At 35.9% G+C, this 13,826-nt stretch overlaps 1 protein-coding gene across 1 annotated transcript in view; it reads left to right on the top strand.

Moving 5' to 3' along the window:
* Window positions 1-13,826, top strand: part of LOC118279124 (cell adhesion molecule Dscam2) — a 185,249-nt gene that overhangs the window by 28,280 nt on the left and 143,143 nt on the right. Inside the window, exon 2 of the mRNA XM_050698496.1 lies at window positions 12,605-12,667. Coding sequence (XP_050554453.1) covers window positions 12,616-12,667 — 52 coding nt within the window. The 5' untranslated portion in view covers window positions 12,605-12,615. The remainder of the gene's footprint in view (window positions 1-12,604; window positions 12,668-13,826) is intronic.

Raw genomic sequence — 13,826 nt, 5'->3', positions numbered from 1 at the left:
CAAACATGCATAATGAATATATAAACATTTTATTCCAATGTTTATCTGTCCGTTTGCCTGTCCTGGCTAATCTCTAAAATGGATGGATCGATTTTGACGGGACTTATTGGCAAGTACCTGATGTACTTAGCATGTAGCTGATGTACTAAGGATGCTTTTATTATCCACAAAGTTTGCAATCCACGCGAGCGAAGCCGCAGCAATCCACTATAAAAATAAAGTCCCTAGTACGAGAACATAGTAATTCACAAACATTACTTCACAAACTTTTAATTATAACTTGAAATAAACTTAACGAAGTTTTGTTTTCTGACAAACTTTGGCTTCAAGCTGTAACTATGCAAGAGAAAATATTATGCCCACCTTCGGGAGAACGTAGGTTACATTTAATTTGTGGTCGGCATAACTAGTTCCTGGAACGGAGTGAGATGTTCCCTAATTTGAGAAAAAGGTGATACTCGAAGGGTAAGTGATCATGGTTAACGGGCTACTGCCCAACAGTTATCAGTTAGGCGGATACCTAACCCAACATTCCCACCTAACACAACCCTAACGTAACAGGTGTTGCATCGTGAGGGCTTCGGACTATACCTGTATATATTTGCAAGAGCCCTATATGCCTATATGTCTATGTCCTTACAGGAACTGATGGAAATCCAACACTCCTTAGTCTTTCTACCCAAAAAGATAGGCACTTTTTAAAGGTTTCGAGCTTTTTTAAATTGCACTCAAACTATACTTGAGCGATGAAGAATTAATCGTCGATATTGCGGACTGTCTAGCGGGTTACCGGGGCTCCGGTTCGATAAGCAGGATTAGCGATGGGGTGGTTTTTAGTCAGTAACATAAAAACCAATATAATAAGTAATTTTAAAAGGCCGCAAGGAACCTGTAAGTCCTCTGGTGTTGCGGGTATCCATGGGCGGCGCTGATCGCTTACCATCAAGTGACACGTTTGCTCGTTTGCCACCTATTTCTTAAAAAAGTAACAGTCTGAAACTCCCTCTCGCCTCGAACAAGGCAGGAAAAGTCATTGAACGATATTCCCCTTTCAAAAAATAAAATAAAAAAAATATCCGAGTAGGTATGTTCCAAAAACAATGTATTAACATTTCATAGGTAGCGTACAAATTCTTCAATAATATTTTTTCCAATATTCTATGAATTAAATTCCACCACCTAGCATATACAATTTCATGCGACATCGTTAAAACTTTTGCTACTGGCAAAAAATACTACGGAAAAAAATGGTCACAAAAAAATCCGCCCTACATTTTTGTGCCATGAATTTTTCACATGGCCCAGCTGTAAAAAACCAGTATATCATGGACTCGCTTTGTAAGATCTTTTCATACATTTGACGGTCAGTTTATACTGGTTTAGTATAGCTTGATATGCAGTCGTATGTGTAAAACCAGTGTAGTTTTCTCTGTGACAATCCTATGGGAATCGTTTGCGTATTAATTTTCTTGAGTAGTGTGGTAATGTGTTCCGTTGATATTGGATTGATGTTACATTTATACTCTGGGGCGATGGGGACTTATTTTTCCAGTTCTTACGGTGATGAAAACTAGAGAAGTGAAAACTACATTTGTAATAGATTAATATGGTTTTTAAGGAAGTTGGTGAAGAAACATGGACTTTTTTAAAAAGGGGAAAATCGTCCGATGACTTCGTGCCGCCTTGGGCGAGGCGAGAGAGAATGTCAGACTTTTACTGGCTAAAAACTACCCCATTCCTACTCCTGCTCTTTGAGCCGGAGCCCCGGTAAACGCGCTAGGTAGACCGCAGCTCCGGGTCGGTATCAGCCCTATTGGGTTCCCTCTGTGGTGAAAAAGTCGCATTGGTACTTGCCGTTGGTAGGTTTCGAACACCGCACTCTTATGCATGAGAAGCAAGGGTTTAAAACCTCCGGACGACCACGACCTCTTTCTCAGTACAACACAAATATAATTCTCTAAAATGAGAAATCTTACAGTATCAATAGCGATCATTATAGCGAAGCCAAAATGTTTAAATATAACCTCCTTTTAATCATGTTTTGATGTCAAAACAGAAGTTTCCTTCACCCCACCCACAATCCAAATTTAGATTCTCATGAAACCTTATTGGTATCTTTAAAAGTACCAAGATTACTTACTTACAAAGTATTAAAATAACTGTAATGTAATTACCAAACTCTGTAACTTTCTTTTTTGAGTGTCAAGAAGACGTAGTGTCGTTTGTATCGTCACGCTTTTCATCCCTGAAGAGGTAGGCAGAGGTGCACATTACGGCACGCAAAGCGGCTACAATCTACAAAAACGTTTCACCATTTGTGTTATAAGTCCCATATAATAGGGTGTGAGCCTGTAGCCGTATACTGGGTACAATTGACTCCGTGTTATTTTTGCAGAAGAGGCAGTCGAAAAAGTACCTATTGAAATCTTCTGTTAATAAGCAGAATCTTCATTCCCTGTCAGTTGTCAGTCAGATGCGACCACTCGACCAACATAGGCTTTTGAGATTATGTACCTATTTTAACCGAATCGGCTTGTTACATGATATTCTAAGTGCGTAATTTTATCTTCTTTACTGTACCATTTATGGTGTAAGCCGGTAAACTAGCAGACGGATCACTTGATAATAACGCCACATGATTATATTTCATGATTAATGCAAACTATCCTCTATTACTACTACTACAAGATTTATATTCGTAAAACACAGTATTTAAAGAATCTCTAGAGTCTCGTAGATCTCCAAGTTGGTAACTAGAAACAATCTCATTACAACAAAATTACGAAACTAAAGCCTTTTTCTAATTAAACATTATATTATCAAGTATAAAGGTACGCGTCCACAGGCCCGCATCGTACGCATCGTACGCATCACACGCAACGGATTTTAGTTTGTCTTGTATAGAAACTCATACAACTGCGTCCACTGATCCGCATCGTACGGACCGCATCATTGGCAATGTCTACATGCGATGCGAGGACACAAGCGCCTGTGGTCGCTTACCTTAATGGTGCTTTTCACCAGATTAGTGCTATGTAGCTACTACGAACATGTACCTAATAGCTAAGCTGTAAAACTATGTGACTGATTCCACCAATACGCTATGTAGCTGTGCGAGGAAGATGCGCAACTTGAGTATGCGATATATCGATGGTAGGAAAGCCATCCATAGCACGCATCTTTCCATATAAAAAACGTCCTTCAGCTGGGTCCGTTTCCACCAGTGCTAAGCTATGTTCACCAATAATAATGATTGGTAGAAGCCAAACGCATACACAACAACGTAGCATAACACGTCTCTTGTGGAAAAGCACCCTTAACCAGACTAAATTAAACATCTCGTATTTCCATTAACAAAATATCATTAATTTTTTGTGTGCTGCCCTAACCAGGCGTAATGTTTCTCTCAAAAATACCTACGGGATTTCATCCCTATCAAATAAACGGTTGGCAGGCCACAACCGTGCGATTCTCACACAGTAAAATGAGCTGTCATCGGCGGTATTTTCGTACCGATACCGATATTTATGGAATAGAAGGCAAACGAGCATACGGGTCACCTGATAGTTTATCGTATAGATATATAAATCAGCGCCGCCTATGGACACCCGTAACACCAAAGGAGTCACAAGAGCCTTGCCGGCTTTTTAAAAAGGAATACGCTCTTTCATTGAAGTCATAAAGGTCGTATCAGTTCGGAAATACCGCCGATGACAGCTCATTCCACAGTTTTACTGTGTGACGCAGAAATTTCTTTAACCTAATTACATAATCATATTTAACCAAACACACTCCAAACAAGCTAAAAGAACAAAGCATCACTCCAGACTGAGACGAACAAAATCCCCAAAAACTGTTCTCAGATTAACCTAGAAACGAGAGAGGCGCCATCTATCGCTAATCGCTAGCCGTTGACAACGTTATTGATGAGTATGCAATTAATCATGATCACTTACTTGTCCGAAAGGGTAGGGTTTCACTTAAATCCCGTTTGCTTTTTCCACGTTATTTCGCCGACGCTTTTTTTCGTGTAAACAGTAAAGTAATTTTCGGTATTTTTAGCTTTGAGCGCCAATTTGCAAGGTATGATTTATTTTTATGTTCGAATTTATTATTTATTTATTGATCGTGTTTTTTTCTTCGTAGTTCGTAGGTACGTCGATTAGTTTTGGAGTGGTGAGTTTTAAAATTGATGAGAGTTATATCGTATTATTTTGATGTGCCCTAGAAATAGTAACTACGATTGTTTGTCCTTTGTTGTTAATTAATATTAAAATAAACAAACATAACAATTGCAAATCGTAGATTCTTTTTTAACTTTTAATTACAAGTCTGGACTAACTAGGTTTACGTAACAGGTCTTGCTAAATAAAAACGTTTAAAAACCAACCCGTTCCTACTGCTTCGAGCTATAGCCCCAGAAGCCCGCTAGGTCGTCTTGTGGACGACCTCTGCGTTCTACATATTATACCTTTGTTTTTGAGGGGACAAAATCACTCAATGGTATTCCCGCGTTAGGCGTAGTGAGAGGGAGTGTCAGACTCTTACTGACTAAACACCACCCTGTTCCTACTCCTGCTTTTTAAGGCGAAGCCCCGGCAATTAAAATAAAACCCCATTAGGTCTTCAGCAACTCCGTTACGTGTTCCGCAGCTCAGAATACCCATGATTGGTAGTAGCATATTTAAATAAACAGCGATTTCAAAGATGCCTCCTGCTTTAAACTAGAGCTGTTTCGTAGTCCGCAGCTCTGGAATACAAGTATGAAAAGTCATGACACAAAACAAAGTATCCTATCAGACAAATACATAGCAAGGAATAATCATAAACAGAATGTCAACTTTCATCTAATGTTATATCTCTCTCATCAAAATTGCTCGTCATATAAAGACCAGAAATTCATAGCAAACATAAGAGTATGACGTCGTAAAATCAACCCAAGTTGACCCGACTTATATCGTCTAGTTTTATATATTTTATGATATCTACATAGCTTTATGTTTTCGGGTGCGGTCTAAGATGAAAGCGATTTCGTTATTTTTTGAGAATGGTATTAAGATTTAAATTCGAATAAGTGTCGAGTTTTGAGTAAAATTATATTCGTATAATATTTTTGGTAATTTTCATGGTTTTTATGAGTTTTTGTTTTATAATGTTTAGTGTGACTTATGGTGCGCCCGTGGACACTCAAAACACCATAGGCGTTACACGTGCATTACCGGCCTTTTAGGGGTTAGGAATTTATTTTTTTTGGGAGAATCGACGATTGGAAAGGGGTAATTGGACCTCCAGTAACTTCACTCACACAACTAAACACAACGCAAGCGTCGTTTCACAGTCGAGCCGACTCATTCGTACCGAAGAATGGCTCTCCCACACTTCAAACATTTTTAAAAACTCCTTTGCAAAATAAAATTAAGAATTTAAATGTGACACAACTGGTGAGCATTATATTCTTGTTACAACTTTTGTGTTAAATATCCTTGTATATGTTAAAGTTAAAATTCCTGACTAAAAACATTTAAAGCAGCTTACAATCTGAGACGAGTGTAAAGTAAGAAGCTTGTCTTTACGTGTGTTATATTGTGTACAAAGAATTAATTCTTCACCTTTATACATGTACTGTACTTCATTTGTATATACGGTTACACATGAAACTGTGTCAACCAGTATAAACTGACTGTCATATTTATAGAGAGATCTTACAAAGTGAGACCAGGATAAACTGGACATTTCTCATTAATTATTTATGTGATTATTTTTAATGTAATACGCAACATTCGTTACGAAATATTGCACAAAATGTAAAATTATACAACTGTTAAATAAATACCAAATAAATACTTATTTTCTTATAAGCTACTATAGTAGGGGTGTCTGTTTAGTAAATATTGAAAGAATAGCTTTTTCCTACATGCGTTTATGACTATACATACGACACATATACTAAAATAATATTATTATATTCAATTTTTGTCTGTCTATTGTTAATTTGTTCTGGCTAAGCTCTAAAATGACATTTTAAGGGGCGGAAATCACTCAATGTGCTTAACTTAGGCTAGGTACTTTTATTCTAGAAAATAAATCCACTAAGTCCGTATTCCAAGGGAGCGAAGCTGCGGGCTTCCACAGCTAGTCTAAAATAGAACCAGTCTACATAATACATTTTTGTAACCAAATACAAAACGAAGCCATTATTTTATCATAGTGATTTTTTATAGATTTAAAAATTGGAGCCGCCACGAAATACAATACTGAATTTCGTATACGATTACAAAGAACGAAATAAAATTGTGCAACTGCAACCCGTCGTTACGAACCCTGATATTTTGTGTACAGCATTTTTATTTTAAAATCAACCGTATTCTTTTACGATAAGGGTTATTTTTCTGTGGCAAGAGAGCATTTTAAAATAGCATGAAATAAAAAAGTGATCTCATCATTGGTTTGGTTATTGTAAACTTGGCTTCCAAGTGTGTTGGTTCGTCTGCAATTTTCCAGCCAGATATTTCTTTTTAAATACAAGATATTTATAATATGGGGCATCATCGACATCTACTGCTAGAAAAAGGCCTATCACTTGAAAAAGGGTCCAGTAGGGCTGATCCAGAGTTGCGGACTATCTAGCGGGTTTACCAGGGTTCCAGCTCGAAAAGACGAAGTTGAAGAACGGGATGGTTTATAGTCAGGAAGAGTTTGAGACTCCCTCTCGCATTAATTGGATGATTTTTACTCCATCATTCATCATGTCGGCCCAGTTTCAAACGCCATCCGTGCACGCATGACGCTAATCCGTGTTCTAATGTTAGTACGTGAGTTCTAATGTTAGTGTTAGTGACCATCTCAGTTTAAAACTTATATTGACACCAGAAACTTATACTTTTCCATACTCAAAGATTCTTAGACCAAACCCCGCATTATGTAAGTGCGCTGCATAAGAAATGAAGCACCGATATATACCAATGTTATTTTCCTTTCTTACATTACGCTCTCGTAATTTATATTGAAGCAATCAAACCTTTATTTACCTTATACATAGAGAAAAATACATATTAGAAAAATAAATATAAAAAATACATATTCTTGTATATTATTAGTAGCTTTTTCCAGTGGCATCGCCCGCGTTCCTGTTGGATAATAGTAGCCTATGTTATATACCAGACCATAATCTACCTTTGCTCTAAATTTCATTCTGATACCTTTATTCGTTTTAACGTTATTGAGTAACAAAAATATACACAAACTTTCGCATTTATAATATTGGTATACTCATATGTAGTGTCTATGTATCTTGTCACAGGTCTGCAAGAAGAAATCACAAAAGGGGTATGCAGTGCCTACCATACCCCTTTGGTGATTTCTTCTTGTTGTTGTTATAGTAATATTTTGTATTGTGATTTTTTTTCCTCTGTTTTGTATGTTGTGTACATAAATAAATAAAATAAAATGAAGATAAACTAATATGTAGAAAAATGTATATGTGACAATAAACATAGAAATTCTTTCGCAAAATAGTGCTAAGATTCCCTAGAATTAATCTAAAAACATTCTTTTTATTCTATTAAATCGAATTCAACTGAAAACATTTTTAATTTTCTATTAAAAAGTCCTTCAACAAAATGTTCACACTTCGATCACAAAAAGATGTAAACAAACATTTTCTCTCAATCGAATCATCGTAAAAAGTGATTCGATATTAATAGCGAAAAAAGCAAATACCCTCAAAGAGATCTGAGCGTTCGGAAAAAAGATCCTAATTGGATTTCATAAATTACGGAAAGCATCGTAACAATACCGAACCAACGTCGAAAACTCCTAACTTTGTACATATTTCTCTCGCGTCCTTTATAAAGACAACAAACAAATAAAACTTTCAGATAAGAAAGCGGACCTAGACAAGAACCCTGCGACATCCCTAATAAAATTTCCAAAAACTATTCATATTTTCCAACTCACAAAAGTTATTCAACTTTGTAATAGATATTCGGATGGAACCCTAAAAACTTACACTGGCGGACCCCCACTAAAATACTACACCATATCATCCATCATAGGTTGATCTATCAAATGCTTTGGATGAAACGAGAAATACTTTAGTTTAGATGGAAGTGGGAGGTCTTGTCAACTGGCCACATCTGTACTGGAAACTTATATCTAGACGTAATGTTTTATTTGACGCAACAGCGGGGAGAGACATAAAGTCAGGAATTGGGTTGCTTGCCACGGGTATAAAAGTACCAAAAGTTAGTACCGTGTATGACGTAATTCTTGTGAAAAATCATTGGGGAAAATACAATTTTTGCTCTCGAAACGTAGTTAGCTAATATTGTAAAACAATTTTTATAAAATGTGTCTTACTTAATAAATACTGTATTATATATGCCATTTTGTATCCAATAAACGTACAGGTGCTTATTTTAGAAAATACACATACAAAATACAATACAAATTACACATTTTACCAGTCGTATATATATAAGATTACAAAAATAAGTTCTTTGAAATTTTACAAATTTTATATATGCGCAGGTTTGTGAGTTGATGTGTATGTTTAACATCCTCTCCAATTTACCCCAATGAATTACGTCAAAACGCGTGTAGGGATGAAATTTGAAACAAGGGTTGATTATGGTCAGAAATAACGCATAGGCTCGACCGGAGTGATATTACAGCCTCACAAAAAACCGACGTAAAATAACACTTGCCTTGTATTTCTTTGTGTGACTGAGGTTACCGGAGGCCCAATTACCTTCCCAATCTTCCCAATCCCAGATTCCCCAACAACCCTTAAATTCCTAACCCCCAAAAGACCGTCAACGCATTTGTAACGCCTCTAGCGTTTTGGGTGTCTGTAGGCGGCAGCAATTACTTACCATCAGATGATCCGTCTGCTCGTTTACCAGCTTATACTATTAAAAGGAAAATAAGAAATATTTCAATATTTTCTATAAATTCAATTGATTAGATCTGCTAACGGATTAAGAAGGGCGTAATTACGTCTGGCGTATCATTAAATCCTCTAATTAATTATAGCCTGTCATGGAATGTTAACGCTTTGATGACTAATACGTAATAACGTATAGAATTTGTACTTGTGTTTGTGAGAGTGAGTTGAGGTAATGTGGAGGCGAAATCGATATTTGTTTTGTTAATAAGATAACATAAGTTACGTTTGTTTTTAGTGTTTCAAAGCTCAGTGAGACTTTCTTTTTCACTAGCCTATTTTACTCGGGAATAGTGTAGTTTGCCAACGGTGAGAGAATTTTCTAAATCGTTTAATAGATTCGGAGCCTATTTATTTTAAACAAACCAACAAACGAACAAAGCTCAAACCTTTCCACTTGATAATATTACTATAGATATAAATTATCTGAAATAATCCAGAAATAAAATCTTCATTCAATGTGGATTTACGTATTTAGCTCTTTGTTTGAACTTTAAAGGAATAAAATGAGGAAAAAAATCTTTAATCTAATTTTAGATTCTAAATTCGCACTCATCTTTTTGTCTTACTTGACCTCGAGAAAATGATCCCTATATAATACATTTTTCGAAGCTGTATCAACATAAACGACCAATATAAACAAGATTATAAATAAAGTAACATAATACATATAACATACTAAACTCCAATCCAATGTAGACAGAAATACTAATTAAGAAAAAAATATTGAGTCAACAACCGTATCGGCAGAAACTTTTCAAGCGATAAGATGGCACGTTTCATCCATTTCTCACTTCAATAATTAGCAGTTCTTTCAGAGATATACACAGGTTGTCGCTTTGAAGCCGAGGAAGATTCAAGGAGGTAACTCGGCTATCGATTCTCAGTCCAAATCAATAAAAAAAATATGATTTTCCCCACTAAAATGATTTTCCCCCTCAAAAAAAAACAATAAAATAATGGAGGGCATTTTTTTTGTAAGGTACGGAAATCCTTAAGTGAGAACTACGCCTATCACAATTCGAATGTTATGTAACTAGCTTAAAACGCGGCATTACATACACAAACTCAAACAAGTCAAACACGTATTTGATATTATTACCAATTTCTTAAAAATTTAACCTTTTTTTGACGGATTATTCTGAAATACTGTCAAACTTAAATAATTTATTATAGCCGTGTTTTACCTATTGACCAGAAACCTTATTTTAAATCGAATATATTAATTTATGACTACTGTGACATGCGCCCGAGTTTTGTTGTGGTTTCAAAACTACACCCTGTGTATATACTTATATATAAGTATAATATACCACCTTCTTTTGTATCAAAGTTCCTCGGAGACGGCACTTCATCCAATAATTTCTAAGCCAAGAAAATATTTCCTAGAATTTTTTTCATCGAAGTAAAAAGTCCTGTTGCCATTAACTCAAGTTACATCAAGTGTTGAGCCAACTTACCGTGATGTCTCGGGGAAGCGGTCTTAAGTGCGTGTTAAGTATTTCTTTAGAAGCTTAAGACGTGCTCTAACTTTTTCAAGTACAAGATTTTTTACTGTAACATTTGTTTACTTTGATATCCAACGTGATATTGGAAAAGTTAAGCTTTACGGATTTCCCTTTGGATGCTACCAAAAAGGTTTTCTGTTTTCTGACAAAATCTTCGGAGACAATGGAATTTGCAAGGTATCGCCTGCTAATCTTCAAAGTTTGAGAGTCATTTGAAGGAATTTTGTGTCTTAAATATTTGCTGTCGGTGTAACTATACAGTCTTATCGTCTGTCGGTAGAATTTTGGGGGGCTTTTGACTTCAAAGAATGGTGGTAATCTTTTTGGATTGCTTCGTTTCGAGATGTACCTTACTGCTTTGAAAATGCTCAACGATTTTAAGCATAGAGCTGGAATAATATGATTAGGGCTTCCTAATAATCCAGTGGTATTATACAACATTTGTAATATACCCAATATACAACATTTTGTTTCATCCATGATCATAGCGCTTGCAACAGTGCCGAAATATCGAAAACTCATAGATATAAATAAACATGGTAAATATTCCGTCTCAAGTTCTAATGATAACATTTTGTTTGTCATATTTGATACACATATCTTGTATATTGTAGAATTCTTCGGTTTCGAAGTCGTTAATAGTTAATTCTACTAAATTGACACCCTCTTTCTCTTGAACATTGGTTTAATTTGTTATGTGACCTATCGCACGCACATTTAATTAGTGATGCGGTCTACTCTAATTTATTTGATGAATTATTCCGAAACGTAGTTTGCGTTGTCGAGGTTTTGTATGTGTTTTAATGAGAGAAGAGAAAAAGAGAATAGTGAAGTATTTTAGAGACTAAAGTTCCCTTAGAAAAGGAGGATTCTCCGACGAAGCGAAGTGATCGTGTCTGTATCTGGGCTTTCTGATCAACTGTTGTTCGTTGGTGATTTGCTATCCATGTTTATTTGCATGTAAATTTCATATGTGCAATGTAGTTTTATGTCATCCGTTGATTTGTTTGTTGATCGTCTATGTGCGACTACTGTGGTCTGATTCTGCAGTCTTTAACTAAACTGTTCTGGTTGCTTGCACATCCGCGAGTCACTTAGGGGAGAATACCTGCGCAAAGCCCTGTCTTGCTTTGATCTCCGGAACTACTCCGATTCCGGTCCGATATGAATGACTATTTTGATTTTTGATAGTTCATTTATTGAAGAAGACTATAGGCTACTAAAAGACGCTACGATCAATAGGAGCTAGGTGCAGTGACAATATCCGCAAGGTGGCTGGTAGCGATTGGATACGTAGAGCTGAAGATCAAGCTGAGTGGCGTTCCATTGGAGAAGCCTATGTCCAGTAGTGGACGAAAAGACTGATGATGATGACAGAGGGTGAAGCCCCGAGGGAATAGCAAGTCTTTGTATAAACTGCACCAAAATATCTATTTTTGCGTGTGAAATAAATAATTAAATGTTTTTTCTTTCTTCTATCTTGTTTTCTCTATAATATTATAAACCTAAACTCTCTTACTACCAAAAGGCAAACTATAGTAAACAAATTTCCAATATTCTCTAAGCTGCTACCGAATTCAGTCCATCAAAATATACTAGACGAAAACAATAGATGTAGGTTGGTACCTAGAATGGAAAATAGCCGCTTACGTGTTAATATTCAGGTTTGCTGGTAACAATGAGAGCCTCAAACGTGAACAGTTATATTGTGGCCGTTCATATGGGATGGAGGCTATGCTTCCATATTTTGTATCATATTGGACGTAGTGTCTAGTTATTGATTTTCGATTGTTGTTTTAATTGATATTACGGTTTAGTTTTGTTTGGCAAGTTACTGGAAATGTGATTTAAGAGGTTTATGATTCGAGTTTTGAACTAGGTAAAATCATAATAGGCATTTCAATTCTTAAAAGATCTCTGGAAAGTGGAAGGAAGACTTATGGATTTACAAAAACTAATCCCATTGATAAATATAACCCAAAAATAGACTATATAATACGTTTCATATTTTTTACAAATAGGAATAAAAAGAACTCACATTTTATGGGATCCAGCAGCTAACATAAAACCTTAAGACGACTTTTATTTAGTTCCTAAATTAAAACAGTGATCTTTTTGTTATCAAAATGAATAATCTTTATTTTTGTTTCAGAAGCATCCATAATGCTTGGGAAGGTGTTAATGTTCTTCGCATCTGTATCAGCCTTAAATATTGGTAAGTTTTTAATGATAAACCAAAACTAGCCGTATTCCTATGAAATAAAGCAATAATCTTGCAAAGCAATAATCGTGAGGAAACTTGAACTTATTTTTCTATATCTATAATAGGTATAAAAATAAGTCAGGTTTTCCTTCCTGACGCGATAACTCCAGAACACACGAACCGATTTCCATGGTTTTGCATTCGTTGGAAAGGTTTCGGGCTCCGTGAGGTTTATAGCAAAGAAAAAACAGGAAAAATTCAAGAGGAAAACATAGAATCATCAAACGGAATTCGCCGGGTTTGCTAGTAATGTCTAATTATAAGTTTGAAATCACTACCCCGCATTGAGCAAGCGTGGTGTTTAATGCTCAAACCTTCTCCGTCTGAGAAAAGGCTTTTGGTCAGCAGTGGCCATTTATAGACTTGTGATGTTGTGATGTATAACTTTTTTTGATCCCCAAAGGGGTATAAGAGAACAAGTAAAGGTGAATATTCACAATGTAACAACCACTACTAGATCCTAAATCGACCCCTTAACAATGACATTTCTGTTTACTGGTTTAGTTAGCATTTGCCTAAATGCCATTGGTTTTCTTCTAATGATATATGAAATTCGCCATAATGTGCACCTCTGCCTACCCCTTCGGGGATTAAAGGCGTGACGTTATATGTATATATATGATATGTGACTTTCTAACCTATCAAAAGGCAAAAAAATAACGTCACAATTCCCGATTCTCTCTCACAAAACAAATAACATGCAAAAACAAACATATATACAATAACATAGCAAAATATAATTCATAAAATAAATTTCCATAACACAGCCGCCATCAAAATGACAGGGTTTCAATTTTGCAAGCCAGTTCAAAAGTTTTAATTATGCCACGAAATTAATTTTGGATTAAGTTTGCCTCTCTCATTTGTTTTACGAGTACGCTACCTTCACAGGGCTTCGTATTAAACGATTTTTCATACATGGTGTCAGATGCAAATATGGGTTATGCAAATGCTTGTTTAATTATTTTTTTCCTGATTGGTTATCGTATAGGTTTGGAGCTGCGGTCTACCTAGCGGGTTTAGTGGAGCTTCGGCTCGAAGGGTAGAAGTAGGAACGGGGTGGTTTTTAGTCAGTAAGAGTCTGACATTCCTTTTTCCGTAGCCCAAGGCA

The sequence above is a fragment of the Spodoptera frugiperda genome, chromosome 14 (assembly GCF_023101765.2).
Source record: "Spodoptera frugiperda isolate SF20-4 chromosome 14, AGI-APGP_CSIRO_Sfru_2.0, whole genome shotgun sequence".
Classification (NCBI taxonomy): Eukaryota; Metazoa; Arthropoda; class Insecta; order Lepidoptera; family Noctuidae; genus Spodoptera; species Spodoptera frugiperda.
Note: the sequence above shows the minus strand (reverse complement) of the source record. Positions and strands in the feature narration are given on the sequence as shown.